Source organism: Apus apus, chromosome 5 (genome assembly GCF_020740795.1).
Source record: "Apus apus isolate bApuApu2 chromosome 5, bApuApu2.pri.cur, whole genome shotgun sequence".
Lineage (NCBI taxonomy): Eukaryota > Metazoa > Chordata > Aves > Apodiformes > Apodidae > Apus > Apus apus.
The window spans coordinates 39,559,335-39,572,757 of NC_067286.1; the positions used below are offsets into that span (position 1 = coordinate 39,559,335).

At 39.7% G+C, this 13,423-nt stretch overlaps 1 protein-coding gene across 2 annotated transcripts in view; it reads left to right on the top strand.

Moving 5' to 3' along the window:
• Positions 1–154: 154 nt before the first annotated feature.
• Positions 155–13,423, top strand: part of LOC127385157 (signal recognition particle 54 kDa protein) — a 37,934-nt gene continuing 24,665 nt past the window's right edge. For both annotated transcript variants that reach the window (XM_051620637.1, XM_051620634.1), the window contains exons 1-13: positions 155–286; positions 3,834–3,942; positions 5,364–5,455; positions 6,026–6,110; positions 7,042–7,146; positions 8,344–8,410; positions 8,503–8,560; positions 9,252–9,402; positions 10,297–10,445; positions 11,808–11,908; positions 12,029–12,115; positions 12,536–12,609; positions 12,851–12,959. In XM_051620637.1, the coding sequence (XP_051476597.1) occupies positions 3,865–3,942; positions 5,364–5,455; positions 6,026–6,110; positions 7,042–7,146; positions 8,344–8,410; positions 8,503–8,560; positions 9,252–9,402; positions 10,297–10,445; positions 11,808–11,908; positions 12,029–12,115; positions 12,536–12,609; positions 12,851–12,959 (1,156 nt within the window). In that variant the 5' untranslated portion in view covers positions 155–286; positions 3,834–3,864. The remainder of the gene's footprint in view (positions 287–3,833; positions 3,943–5,363; positions 5,456–6,025; positions 6,111–7,041; positions 7,147–8,343; positions 8,411–8,502; positions 8,561–9,251; positions 9,403–10,296; positions 10,446–11,807; positions 11,909–12,028; positions 12,116–12,535; positions 12,610–12,850; positions 12,960–13,423) is intronic.

Below are 13,423 nucleotides of genomic sequence, written 5' to 3' on the forward strand. Positions count from 1 at the left end.
CGGGGAAGCCCGACCTGCCCCCCCCCCCCCCGCCCTTAAGCCGGCGCGGCGCAGTTCCGGGCGGCGCAGCGGGGCTGGGCGGGCCGGCCGCGCAGCCGGGCTACCTTAAGGCGGAGGCGAGCGCTCGCGCCCCGGAAGCGGAAGCGGGGCGGGGCCCGCGGGGTGAGGGCGAGTGGTGACGTTTCCCTGGTGGCGGCGGCCGGGCTGTGTCGGAGCTGCCGGCGGCGGCTGCGGAGCGCTGGGCGGCCTCGCCTCGGCGGGCGGCGGGCCCCGCGCCGCGCTCCCGGTGAGTGTTCGGGCCGCCGCGGCGCCAGGCGGGACCGCTGGCGGGACCGGTGTTTCGGGGCGAGACGGGCCCGTTGGCCCAGGCGCGGCGGCGGGGAGGGTTTGCAGCCGGGCCCTGGCGGGGAGCGGGCCGCAGGTCTGCCCTCCCCTGACCCGGGCGTGGGGCGGCCGAGCTGGGCAGAGGCCAGTGCTGTGCGCCAGCCCCGCTCGGCCCCGGGGGAGCGGAGTCCTGGGGCGCCCGGGGAGCCCTCGCTGTCCGCGTCGCCGCGGCGGGACTTGCCCGGCCCGGCGCCCGGCTGTTGGCCCTGGCCAGCTCCGGGTGCGCGGCGGGAAAGGCGGTGCCCGGGCACGTATCTGAGCCTGTGTCGTCGATGGTTTGTTTTCCGTGAAAGTGAGTGTCGGGCCGCGAGCGAGGCTCAGGCTGGACGGGGCTCTGAGCAACCGGATCTAGCGGGAGGTGCCCCTGCCCAGGGCAGGGGTTTGGAGCTGGATCGTCTGTGAGGTGCCTTCCAACTGTAACGATTCTATGATTGTAAGATAGACTCTTCTGCGGCCCAGGGGAGCCTTCCCGTGCCTTGGTCAGATAATTTTAGAAGGTGAAAGCTACTAAGTTGGGGCTGAATGTCAGGGCAGTAGCTCAAGCTATTTCCAGTGGTGAATCAGCCTTTTTTCACGGTGTTGGACTCTCCCTGGTTTTAACCCATGTATGTGTATATTAGTATAACTTTAGGTAAATATCTCTTTTGCTTATTACCTTTAAAGCAGTTATCTGTTAAAGCTGTTATCTTATAAAAATTCTGTACAATTGAGAGTACTGTTAGGTTATCTAGCCCAATTTTGGTTCACAGTTTATACCAGATGGATTGGCAGGCATAGGCAGTCTGTCTGCTCAGAGCTGTTTCACTGATGTTTTGCTATGGCTTAATACAAGTCCCCCTATTTCTTCTTTCTGTTTTGTTCTGCCCCTGCTTTTCAGGAGCAAGTGAAGAGGTGTTAGGAATCTGCAGTAGAACAATGACCTGAGAGCTCGGTGCCAAGGCCCCCCGGGCTGCTTCTGCTGAAGGCACCTCAGACTGTACAGAGCTCATGGCCTTGCTCAGCACAAGGCTGCTTGATATGGCCTGGCCTGTTTACTGTGGAGCCCTGCCAGGTGTAAAGCTCCTCTGTGCATTTGTGGAGTGCTGCAGCAAGGTTAAAAATCTCTTCCAGAACTACGGATGCTCTGAACGCAGCATATACACATTCTGCAGTGCAGTCACTGCTAATGCCCTTTGGCTACCTGCCAGCCCAGGTTGGCCACCTGCTAAGGCATCTTGTGTGTCTTTTTGTCTGTAGTGTGGCTCACAGCTTGGATGGACTGTATGTGAAAAGTTATATTCATTTCTGTACTTGGCATCCCTTAGTAATTCTGATGGCTTATAAATCCTTAATGTGCTAGAGAAAGCAGTTGATAGTAAAATGCTCAAACTCCCTTAGCACAGTATTGGTGTTATTCTTGTAAGGCTTTTGGAAGAAGCTTTTGGAGTTCTGCAGTGGAAACATTTGTTTATTACGGCATAATTAACTCGTATTTGGAGGTCTGTAGAACTCTGCAAGCTAACTTTAAATATTGAGTGTTCACCTAGCTGCTGTATGTTGGTCATCTTGTAAAATTTCTTGTCTCCTATAGCCAAGTGTTCTAATCAACTTTTGTCTGCAGCTGCAGTTTCAGCAGCTCAGAGCTCACCGAGATGCTATGCTATTTCAAAAGGGCTTTTTTTGCATTGTGATTTTCACGGGAAACAAGTTAGAAAAAGGTTTTTAACATCTGTTTTGCTGACACCTTTTGGTAGATCATATTGGTGATAATGCTTTTTCGGAAATATTTTGTAAGATTATGACTTACATGCCTCATAAGGAAGACTTGGAGTTTTTGCACTTCAGATAGCCAGTAGATATCCTCTTCCAGCAAAGTAAGAAGGTAGAGGTCCAAATCTCTTAGTGTTCTGATCTGCAGATATCTTATGGGCAGAATTCTTTAGGAAGCATAGACTGATTTTTAATGAAATATCGAGATGGCAGGGTTTGGAATTGCTTGTATATACTGTGTACATTCAATCTAAAATGGGTAAATACATTGATTTTTGTATTATTTGCTGAGGCCTATGCTTAGAGTGAATTATTTATGCTTCATCTTCTGCAAATTCTGAAGATTTTCTTCTGTGTTGTGGCCGTAGTTTTGGAGGGGTTGGACTGGCGGTTGTATTTTGGTTGGTTTTTTTCAACCTGCCAAATCTGTGATGATATTAACTCTCAAGTAGGCAAAGCACAAAGGTTGGCTTATGTGAGTGACTCATTTCACCTACTTTGGAATCTATCTTTGTACTCATAAACACAACATAAACCTTGCTTTTGGGGGTCTGTGCAGCTAGTAAATCTCAGCTTGTGTATATGAGCTGCACCTAGGTTGGCACTCTCTTAATTAAAACAGGAATAACACGTTCTTCTACCAGGTGCACAAGGCCTTCTTGTCCGTTTTCCTCTCTACTTTTTGAAGAGGGGAGGAAGTTTGCAAAATTTTGAAAACTCTCAGCTTCTTGGGTTACAGAAGCTGTCATTATTGGGGAGTTTGCTTTCAGTTCTGAAAGGAGGATCTCAAATGTGAAATTCTGAATTCAGCTGTCATCAAGGGAGCAGTTTCATTTGGGTATGAGAAAACAACTGTGGAATTAGAAGACAGACACAAGGTATCTGAAGTGCTCCATTTCTGCAGTAACTGTGGTCTTGCAACTTTTGTTCTTTAGACAAATACTGGTTTGCCCTTTTCCAGAATTATAGATTGCTTTGTCTGCCCTCTCCTGAATATCTTGCCACCTTGTATAGGAGGTGGAGTGGTTTAGCATGTTGACTAGACTGTGTGTGCTTCAGAAATTAACTTTTATTGTTTCCTAGCTGTAAGTTGTGATAAGCTTTAGGCTTATATTTAGGATTTGTGTCTGCAGTGAACAAAATTAGTCTGATTTTCCAATAAAGCTGTTAAAAAATACAACGTGAATTTTGCTTATTAAAGTACAAATATGTTTGTAGACTTACCGAAATGGGAAATTCAGTTTGATTTAGTGGAAGATAGATACCAATAAATAATGTTCAATTTTGCTGGCAAAATACTTTGCTTCTGATCTTTGCAGGATACACAGCTTCTAGGCTGTTCTGCTTGATTTTATTCTGTCATGTAACATGTTTATAAGATGATAAAAAGCAGTTGGCGTTCTTTCTGGAAGTCTGTCTGGACTGTTCTTTCATGGGGAATGCACAAAATGCACAATGCACAAAAATTCCAGACAGTGAAATGCTTCCTAATTGCAGTGTGGTATCTCTATTCTTAAGTAGGCCGTCAGGATAGCCTCAAATTAACTTCAGGCCAGTATTTCCTTAAAATAACTAAAGTAAAACTTGTGCACTTTCTGGAATGTAAAGCAGGTTTCTTAACCCAAAAGATACTGGAATTAATTGATTTGCAAAGGCATAGCTTCAGCTAGCTTTAAACTTAATTTTTAATTGTTTTCCAGATTCTCCTGAGTTGTCCTTGAAGCCGCCAAAATGGTTCTAGCAGACCTTGGAAGAAAGATAACGTCAGCGCTGCGCTCGCTGAGCAATGCTACCATTATCAATGAGGAGGTACGTAGTGTGCCTCTGTGGTGGCACTAGCCTTCAGAAAGCCAAGTCCTGGGAAGAAGTTCTTCAAGGCTGATGAAGAGCTTAAAGTAACTTCGTGTTAACCTGAGGCTTCTTTCTACATTCAAGTAGAATTTCTAGCTAGATGTTTTAATCCCCTGATAGTACTGCAAAAATTAGAACCAGAGTTAGAAATGTACAGTCACCTCAGACATAGCGGGTCCCAAAGGGTCTGTGAACTCGTGGCTGTACTTACGGAGATGAGCATCCTGAGGAGGTGATGCTGGAGGAGGCAACATGTACCTATGTACTGCAAGACTACGTAGTGTGCTCTCGTTTTTATGTATGTGCAGCTAGACCTTGGAGATGTGTACTAGGCTGCTGGACGTCAAAGTGTGGAAGAACAGATAGTTTTCCACATGAACTTTGCCATCTGAAATGTTATGTTTGCTGCCTTTGTATTCAAGCCAGTACAGTGTGTGGTTCTGGAAGCTGTTTGACTTGGTGTAGTCTGTATTTTTTTTCCTAATTAAGAGATTGAAATTATAAATAAGTGTTTTCTGAACTGAAAAGCAAGATGGAAAGCTAACTGAAGTAATGGTGTAGAAGTGCCTCCAAGTAAATGAATGGGTTGAAACTCTTGAAGTAGGCAGATAGGTGGCTTAAAGTAAAAAGTAGGCTTATCAAGGGTTATAATGTTGGAACTTGTGCATAGAGGAGAGGTTTTAAAAGATCTTCAGCTGGGAGAGAACAAATCCCTAGCTGAATCAAATTTTGCCCAATTTTTTTTTTTTTCAGCAGTAGAAACTTTTGGCCTGCAAGAGCTCCAGCTGTGCAAATGAGGACTTTATGCAGGTGTTACTTTCAAAAAATCTTTTTGTTCAAGACTTTTCACTTTGAAAAGCCTTAGAAGTACTAAACTGGGTTCCTGAGGCGTCTGTTTGCCTAAAAGGCATACCCCAGAGCAGTTCAGTTTTCTTTGAGAATGCAGATAGCAACATGTCCATCTTGCATTTTAGGAATACTTTTATCTACAGAGACTGTGTTAAGAGATTATTTTGTGGCTTCAGTTAACAGCTGTCTCTAAGGAGTACCTGGAGGGAAGTTTAGGAAGTCTTGCTACCATACAAGCAGCTGTTGTCCTTAATGGAATAGGAAGTATTCTGTGTTACTTGGTTATAGTGTGCATGTTGCAAATTGAGGACCCTTCTTTTCTAGTATTACCTTGTCAAATTGAAATTGCGTTGATATAGAAACAATTTTATTTTTTTTTGTGGCAGTCAAAATAATTTCAGGTTTGCATGCATTTAATTCATGAAAGCCTTGGTTGTATCATCAGTGCACTTTCACATTCTTATTTTGAACTGATACTGGCCTAGCCAATGCTGTGTATTGTAAAACCATTTTTCTTTTCTACTCCAAAGGTTTTAAATGCTATGTTAAAAGAAGTATGTACAGCATTACTGGAAGCTGATGTTAATATTAAACTTGTGAAGCAACTCAGAGAAAATGTCAAGTAAGTGAAATTATCAAAATGCATTTAACTTGTAATGTTTGTGAAAGTTGCAATTTGAGGTTACAAAAGAATAACTGTTTGGTTTTCTTAGACACATCCCGTTTGCCTTAATGTAGTTATCCAGTTAAACAAATACAGTTTGAACTAAATGTCTAGCGAGTTACATCAAAAGAATCTTCATCAAATGTAGCCAGTTATTGCTGTTACAGTTGTGTTTCAAAAAAAACAGTGATGTCATCAGTTGAGTGGTTTAATAAACAAGATTTGCTACTTCCCAGACACCTCATCTTCACATGTTCTGTGCTGGCTATAGATAGATCTGTACTATAAATAGGCCAGTACTGCTACCTTGGCTATTTTCAGATGTGTAATTCAAGTAGATGCAAGTCTGAAAGATTCAGGTATTTTAGAAAAATGTTTTTGTCCTGTATAAAGAAGTAACGTGTCCAACACGTCTATTAAATACATCCTGTCTGAAAACTGCTGTTCCAGTTGGAAAGCCATCCTTTATTACTTGGTTAGAGTGATGCTTTAAGCCTTGATAGTGTTTCATGATTTTCCTAAACTCAGGTCTGCAATTGATCTTGAAGAAATGGCATCTGGCCTTAACAAAAGAAAAATGATTCAGCATGCTGTCTTTAAGGAACTTGTTAAGGTAGGATTTCAAAATTTTGTATTATGTCACTTTTCTTGTTCAGCCTGAGCTGTGGAAGCAATGCCAAGCTTTAGGTAATTATGTGGTACCTGCAGTTAAGTTCTCTGTTGTAAGGCTTGTTACTGTTGCAAGCAGTAGTGTCCTGGTTGGAATTGCTTCCTGGCTTCTCTGAATAACTTCAATTTAAGCTTCAAGTTCAGGTGTTTATACTCTTCAATTGAAATTTAAAGACAAAATAAGGGTGAAGTACTGTTAGCTTCTGGACTGTTTGTGGTTGTCCCAGAAACACCCTTTTCTACCCTAATGAAGGTTTGTTCAACCTACTTACAAGTCTTTGAAAAAGTGTTAAGTAATAACCCAGCATTTTATGGCAACATTCCTCTTTAATCTGCCCTCTTGGTCAAATCAGCACCTGGGTATTAGTGTTCTGTCCTCTCTCCAGTTAACAGTATAGTCTTTTGTTTTTCTGTAGTCTGTGATGGCTCTTTGGAATGTATGTACACCTACTTATTCCAGAAGTGAGGCATCAACCTTAAAAAGTCTTCTGTACTGTAGGATTTTCACCAGAAGAGGTCCATCTTGAGCAGTATTGGTTGGGTGGAGGTCTTGTTTCTGTGTTGGTTGTTTCATTTGTGCTCTGTATATAGGCTGCTCTGGCTTTGGTGCTAGAGAGGAATTAACTCTGTTACTGTTACAGAATTATTACCTATAACACTGTATAGACTATTATGCATAACACTATAGATACCTTGCATGGGCTGTTGCTGTTCACTGTAGATCAGCAAGCATCTAAGCCAAATTAATACTAGAATATGCAGAAATTGGTTAGCTCTGTCGAATATAAAACCAGATGGCTAGCATGACTGTGACACTGGCTTTTCTGTGCTTTTGAAATTAATTTCTGCAAAATATATTATACTTTGTTCTTTAGCTTGTGGATCCTGGAGTCAAAGCATGGACACCTACCAAAGGAAAACAGAATATTATTATGTTTGTTGGTTTGCAAGGAAGTGGTAAAACAACAACCTGTTCAAAGGTAACTTGCACAGAATCTGTTCATGTGGGGATTTCTTTGTTTTCCTCGGGGAGGGTGGTGCTCCTGGAACTCCTTTGGTAGGATTTGCTTGTGATCTGTGCTGTTTCTATTAGCAGGAAAGTACTAACTGATTACAATGTCGAGATATTTTTTCAGAGGGGTTTGTAGGACTTGATACAAGATTTTGTAAAAATTAAACTCTTGATTAAATAATACTGTATATGGGTAAGAAAGATTCTTTCTATTCTTTGCATTCTGGGTTTAAAACTAGTACTATGAATGGAACCTGTCTCATTCCATTGCCTATTTAAGGGAGCCAGTGGAGACTGGCCTCTGAGTTAAATATCACCGTTAGGCGTGAGTGGGTGGTGTGAAACCTCTTTCAGACACAAATTCATTGAGGAAATTTGGATTTGTATTTTTAAGGCTAAAGAAGAGTGCTCTGGATCAATACTTTAACCTATTTATGATTGTTGCTAGGAGGAAAAATTATCCAGTGGAAAAAGACTGATGCGTCTTTGTTGCTTTTTTCAGTCATCTGTTTCTGAGATTCACACGTAGGCTAAACCGAATATAGAACTGCTCTTATTTCATAGGACATCCCCAGTGCTTCTGTAGGCTAACTGTATTTTGGAAGTGTGTTTTTGATCAGTCAAACCTTCTGTGAATGTATTTTGTACCAGTGAAGCTAAGTGTTAGAAGAAAGGAAGGAAAAGAAAGTAAGGATTCTGTTCATCGCTTTAAAACATTTTCTTGCAATGAAAATATCTTTGTTCTTCTGGAAGTACAGAAACAGCACTGTACAAGTTGTAGCCATTACAGTGCTTAATACTGAAGTACTTATTGCTTTGGTTATTTAAGTTTATTTAAGCTAGTCCTATTAGCAATATTAACAGTAAGTAGAATGCAGGTAATAAAATGGGAACTGGAATTATTTGTAGTTATTCCTAGCTCAGGAAACTGAAATCAGAAGCAGAGTCAAGCAGCTATTTTCTTCTTGCCATTAATAATTACATGGATAACATACTCCTCTAAATAATGGAGATGCTAATATTTCATACTTGTACAGTGTTACTAAGTGGTCTCAGTTACAGGAAGGCTGGCTTGACTTTGTCTCCTGTATGTATTTCAGTGACTTACAGGCTGTTACACCATGTCACCATGCTGTAACTACTTGTTTTGGATTTCTTTTCACAGTTAGCATATTTCTATCAGAGGAAAGGTTGGAAGACGTGTTTAATATGTGCAGACACATACAGAGCAGGTAATACAATCTTTAATTATGTGGTCCTTTATTTCTGATACTTAACAAGTATATGTATTTTTAATAGTCTATTGACTATACCTGTCTTACAGGTGCTTTTGACCAGTTAAAGCAGAATGCCACAAAAGCAAGAATTCCCTTTTATGGGAGGTAAGCATCTTTCAGAATCAATTTGGAGCATGATTCAACTCCAATGATGTGTTCTTTATTGAACATCTAACCCTAAACCCCATTCGGTGTTGCCTCATTACTTAGATTTTATTATAATATTTGCTCTCATCAGATGAAAATTCTGCTTAGTTCAGTGTACTGTCTGCCAGTAGTAGCAGGTAGGGGTAATGTAAGAAGAGATCAGGCATCCAGAGATAATTCCTTGGAATGTTCTGTCAGTGTATAGTAGTTTATAGGCCTTTATCAGGCACATTCAGATTTTCAGGAAGTATCTTTACATAACAAAGGATATGATTTTTGGACTCTTAATTTTTAATGTCAGAGGCAGCAGAGGACCTGAAATAGCTTTTATAAAGCAGTAAATAACTTTTCCTTAGGCTTCAATGGATATGTACTGTCTGGGTGCTCAGTTAAATCTTAGTTCAGAGAAGGGCTAGTAGAACATAGTGCAGTCTTCAGCAGATGAGACACACAGTCCTTTGTGCTTCACTTCACTTAATGGTGAACACAAATGGCTCAGGAAGGTGCATTTTTTAATCATTTTTTGCTGAATTCTTGAGATCCAGATGGATTTACAGTTAACAAGTTTACAGTCAAGTGATGAAAGTTTGAATTAGTTTCTTTGGGAACAAAGAATTGGTTATATATTAATGTTTCTCTTTGTGATCAGTTATACAGAAATGGATCCTGTAATTATTGCCTCAGAAGGTGTTGAGAAATTTAAGAATGAAAACTTTGAAATAATCATTGTTGATACAAGTGGCCGTCACAAACAGGAGGACTCTTTGTTTGAAGAGATGTTACAAGTTGCTAATGCCATAGTGAGTAGTTTGAAAAAATACAGTAACTTGTGTTACAGTAATTTGACTACATCTAAATTATTTTTATCTCCTAATGTTGTGTGGATATTGCTCATCTGGAATGCATCAGCACTTCACCTCCTAGATTACATTAGGAATTACAAATGGTTATGAATAAACAAGGGCTGGATTATCAATGCTTGACAGCATCAGTTTTAATTCTTTTATCTGTAATTCAAGGATGCTTGCACATAACTAGGCTACTGTTCCTGCTTTAACTTTTCCTTTTCAGGATCTTTGCATTGAGAAGCTAGATGAAAGAACCAGTCTGATCTGGTTTTCTGTAGCTATGTGTACTACATTTTCTGTGATTGCCATGAATAATTGCCCTGAAACAGAAGATGACGGGATAACTTTCAACAGTTTTGATATGTAAATGAAGCTGCTAATTCTTGTATGGATTTTAAAAGTCTGGTTGGTGGTTTGATTCTGTGGCCTTGCATGACAATATGACAGTTCCCACACAACTCCTGTTAGTGGCTATCTTGTTTTCAGAGGAGTGGATGTCTTAAAGGTCTTAATGAAAAACCAAATGGAAGATGTTGTTAGCTGTTAACTGCTTGTAGATACTCAGTTGCTTATTGATTCAAATACTGACTAAAATCACTCAAAACATAAGTAATAACTGTAAACCCATTAGATTTGAATAGTCTGTGTTGTAGATAAGTCTTTCACATGGTAATACAGCATCAGTTTTCAAATAGTCCTTAGACAGTACTCTTCATAAAACAGTTGCCCTTTTGTTTTAAACTGTTATGTAGTGTTATTGCAATAAGTTCTGCTAGTGAACATAATGTGCCAACACTGTTTAAGAATGCAGAAAATTATTATTTATGTATCTCTCATTTCTTCTAGCAACCAGATAACATTGTTTATGTGATGGATGCTTCCATTGGCCAAGCTTGTGAAGCTCAAGCTAAAGCTTTCAAAGATAAAGTAGATGTAGCTTCTGTTATTGTTACTAAGCTTGATGGACATGCAAAAGGAGGTGGAGCTCTTAGTGCGTAAGTATGTTGATATAAAAGTTTCCATCACCTGGCCATGCATGGACAGCAAGAAATGTGTTAGTGTCTCACAGAAACCTGTCCTGTGAAACTCGCGCTGCACAGAACCTGACATTTAAGTCAGTGACAGTTCTGTTCTTACTCTGCTTCTGGTGGACAGGGTCACCCTTTTGTACTTAACGTCAATCAGAATTGGATGTTATGATTTTAATCCAATACAATAGTGTGTATTGTCATTTGACAGACTTATGTCTTCTTAAAATAGCATCAAGCAATTATTTTTATTGCTTCTTAAGTAGTAGGAATTTTTATCAAAAATGTACATCTGGACTGAGTAATATGACTTACTTGGTACATTTTGCTTCTCATTTAATCCCCAAGATTTTTTTTCCAAAAAGGGGAAAACTCTAGCTAGTCAGAGTCTAATGGTCTTAGAACTGTGATGCAAACAAACCTCTGGGTTGCCAGTGTCTAGCAATTTGGTAAAAAATTCGTCTGCAGTCATACTTCCTCAAATTCCATCCTTGTTGGACTTCGCATGAGCTGTATCTTGGCAGACTGTATTGGCTAGAAAAAAATACATGATGGCATGTCAGACTTACCTCCAGATGTGTTTCAATGACATAGCTTGTGTGGAGCTGAGATAATTTGTCAAAACAGTCAAAGTTAACTGACACTGAGTTATTAAATCAATGTCTGATTTTGATCTCAAGTGTTAAAATTCACAAACTGCCATATGTATTTTGCTGTAATTTATAGCATAGTGAGGGAAAACTAAACTTAAGAGCAAATTGAAAATACCAGAAGCTTCTTCTAGTTGTCATGCACTCACATGTGATAAGTCTGCTGTGATTGTTCTGTACTTTCTGTAGACTGGAAAAGCTAGTGCAAATGATTGATTAATTGATTAAAAGATTCTGATTTTTCTTATGTCCGAGTTTCTTTCCTTGTTGACAATGAGATTCCTGTCTGGTTTTGGAAGTATCTACAGAATAGAAAAAGTAATCAATGCCTGTCTCATCTGACCTCCCAATATTAGGATAAAAAGGAGATTATTTATTTTTCTTTCCTCTCAAGTTTATTAAACTCAGCAATGAAAATAAGCAACTTGTATTTCTGTTGATAGATTTTTCAAAGCAGAGTTTGTATTTTACAAAGTACTACTTAAAGTTAACATATAGTCAGCTACTGTCAGCTACCATCCTAAATGCTGGATGTTTTTGCATTAATTATTTTAGGAGTATGAAAGGTACTTTAAATGGGATGCATTGTGCTGATGATGCCTAGCTCATTATGCCAACAGGTGGTACAAAAGATGGGTGGTTTTTGAGAGGCCATTTCACAAAATATATTTTACTGCAGAGTTGCTGCCACAAAGAGTCCTATTATTTTTATTGGAACTGGAGAACACATAGATGACTTTGAACCCTTCAAAACACAGCCTTTCATCAGCAAACTTCTTGGTATGTACTGTGTAAAACTGTACTCAAAAGACACTTTGAATTGGATAATAGAAAGTCAAAGTGTAAATTTTAATGCTAACTTCAGTGCTGTTTTGTATCGTTTTTTCTTTTTTTCCCCAGGTATGGGTGATATTGAAGGATTGATAGATAAAGTAAATGAGTTAAAGTTGGATGATAATGAAGCACTCATAGAAAAGCTCAAACATGGTAAGTTATTCCCAAGCCCTGAATAGTGGGTACATTACTGTGACCTAGTCAAGACAGGTTCTTGAAGAGATGTCGATCACTGAGCTAATTTATATTGTGTAGAGACAAGGAACTTGTTTCATGTGCATGGTGAAGAATGGTTACTCTTTTTCTAACGTGGCAGACAAGTAAATTGAGTTAGTTTTTTTGAATGATAAGTCCATAAGACTGTAACTGTCTATAACTGCAGAATAACTAGCTTAACTCTTAAGTGTGTGCCATCTAAAACAGTTTAGCCATGTTAATGGTGGAGAAGAGGTTTATTTATCTACTTATCTAAGCCGTTGAGTATTTATATTGTAAATAGAAAGAATAATTGAGAGAGGACAGTAGAACCAAAATGCTAGTGTGACTTTTGTTAACTTTTTTTTTGTACTTCAGGTCAATTTACGTTAAGAGATATGTACGAACAGTTCCAAAACATCATGAAAATGGGACCATTCAGTCAGATCTTGGTTAGTCATCCCAAAAATAATTTTATCAAATTTTCTTGTATATTTATCAAACTTAGGCTGTGAACTTACTCTTAATTAAAACTGGTGTTAGTCTGTGCTTTGTTTTTCAAGAAGGTGGAATGATTTGCCTACTGTGATACATAACTTCTGAACTAAAGCTTGCTGTCTATATTTCTGGCTGCTTAATTGAAGGTAACTTTGCCTATTCTGACACAGCTTTTCTTCCCACTTTTAAAACAAGGGTATGATCCCTGGGTTTGGAACTGACTTCATGAGTAAAGGCAATGAACAGGAATCAATGGCAAGGCTAAAGAAACTGATGACTATAATGGACAGTATGAATGACCAAGGTAAAACAAATTACTTGCAAATTAAAAAGCTAGATTTATCTTTAATCCGTCATTGCCATCTTTCTTCCTACCCACCCTCAAATTTACTCAGTGAGGTAGCCTGCTCTCTGGAATTCAAGGTGTAGTGTTTCTAATCCTCCCATAACACTTGCAGGAGATGTATGATCCTACCCTTGTGCTAAACACATTAATATGGCTCAAGACTAAGTATGGTGAGAGCAAAATTTATTCCAGCAGCTTTCCATCATATTAATTAGCATATGAACATAGCAGCTCTGTAGTACCATTCCCTGGAATATTATATATCAGTTATGTAAAATTCTGCATTACAGAATCATTCTGATTGTAAAAGACCTTGAAGATCTAGTCCAACCATTAACCTAACCAAGTCGGTGTTTAACCATGTCCCTAAGCACCACATCTACATGTCTTTTAAACACCCCCAGGGGTGGTGATTCAACCAC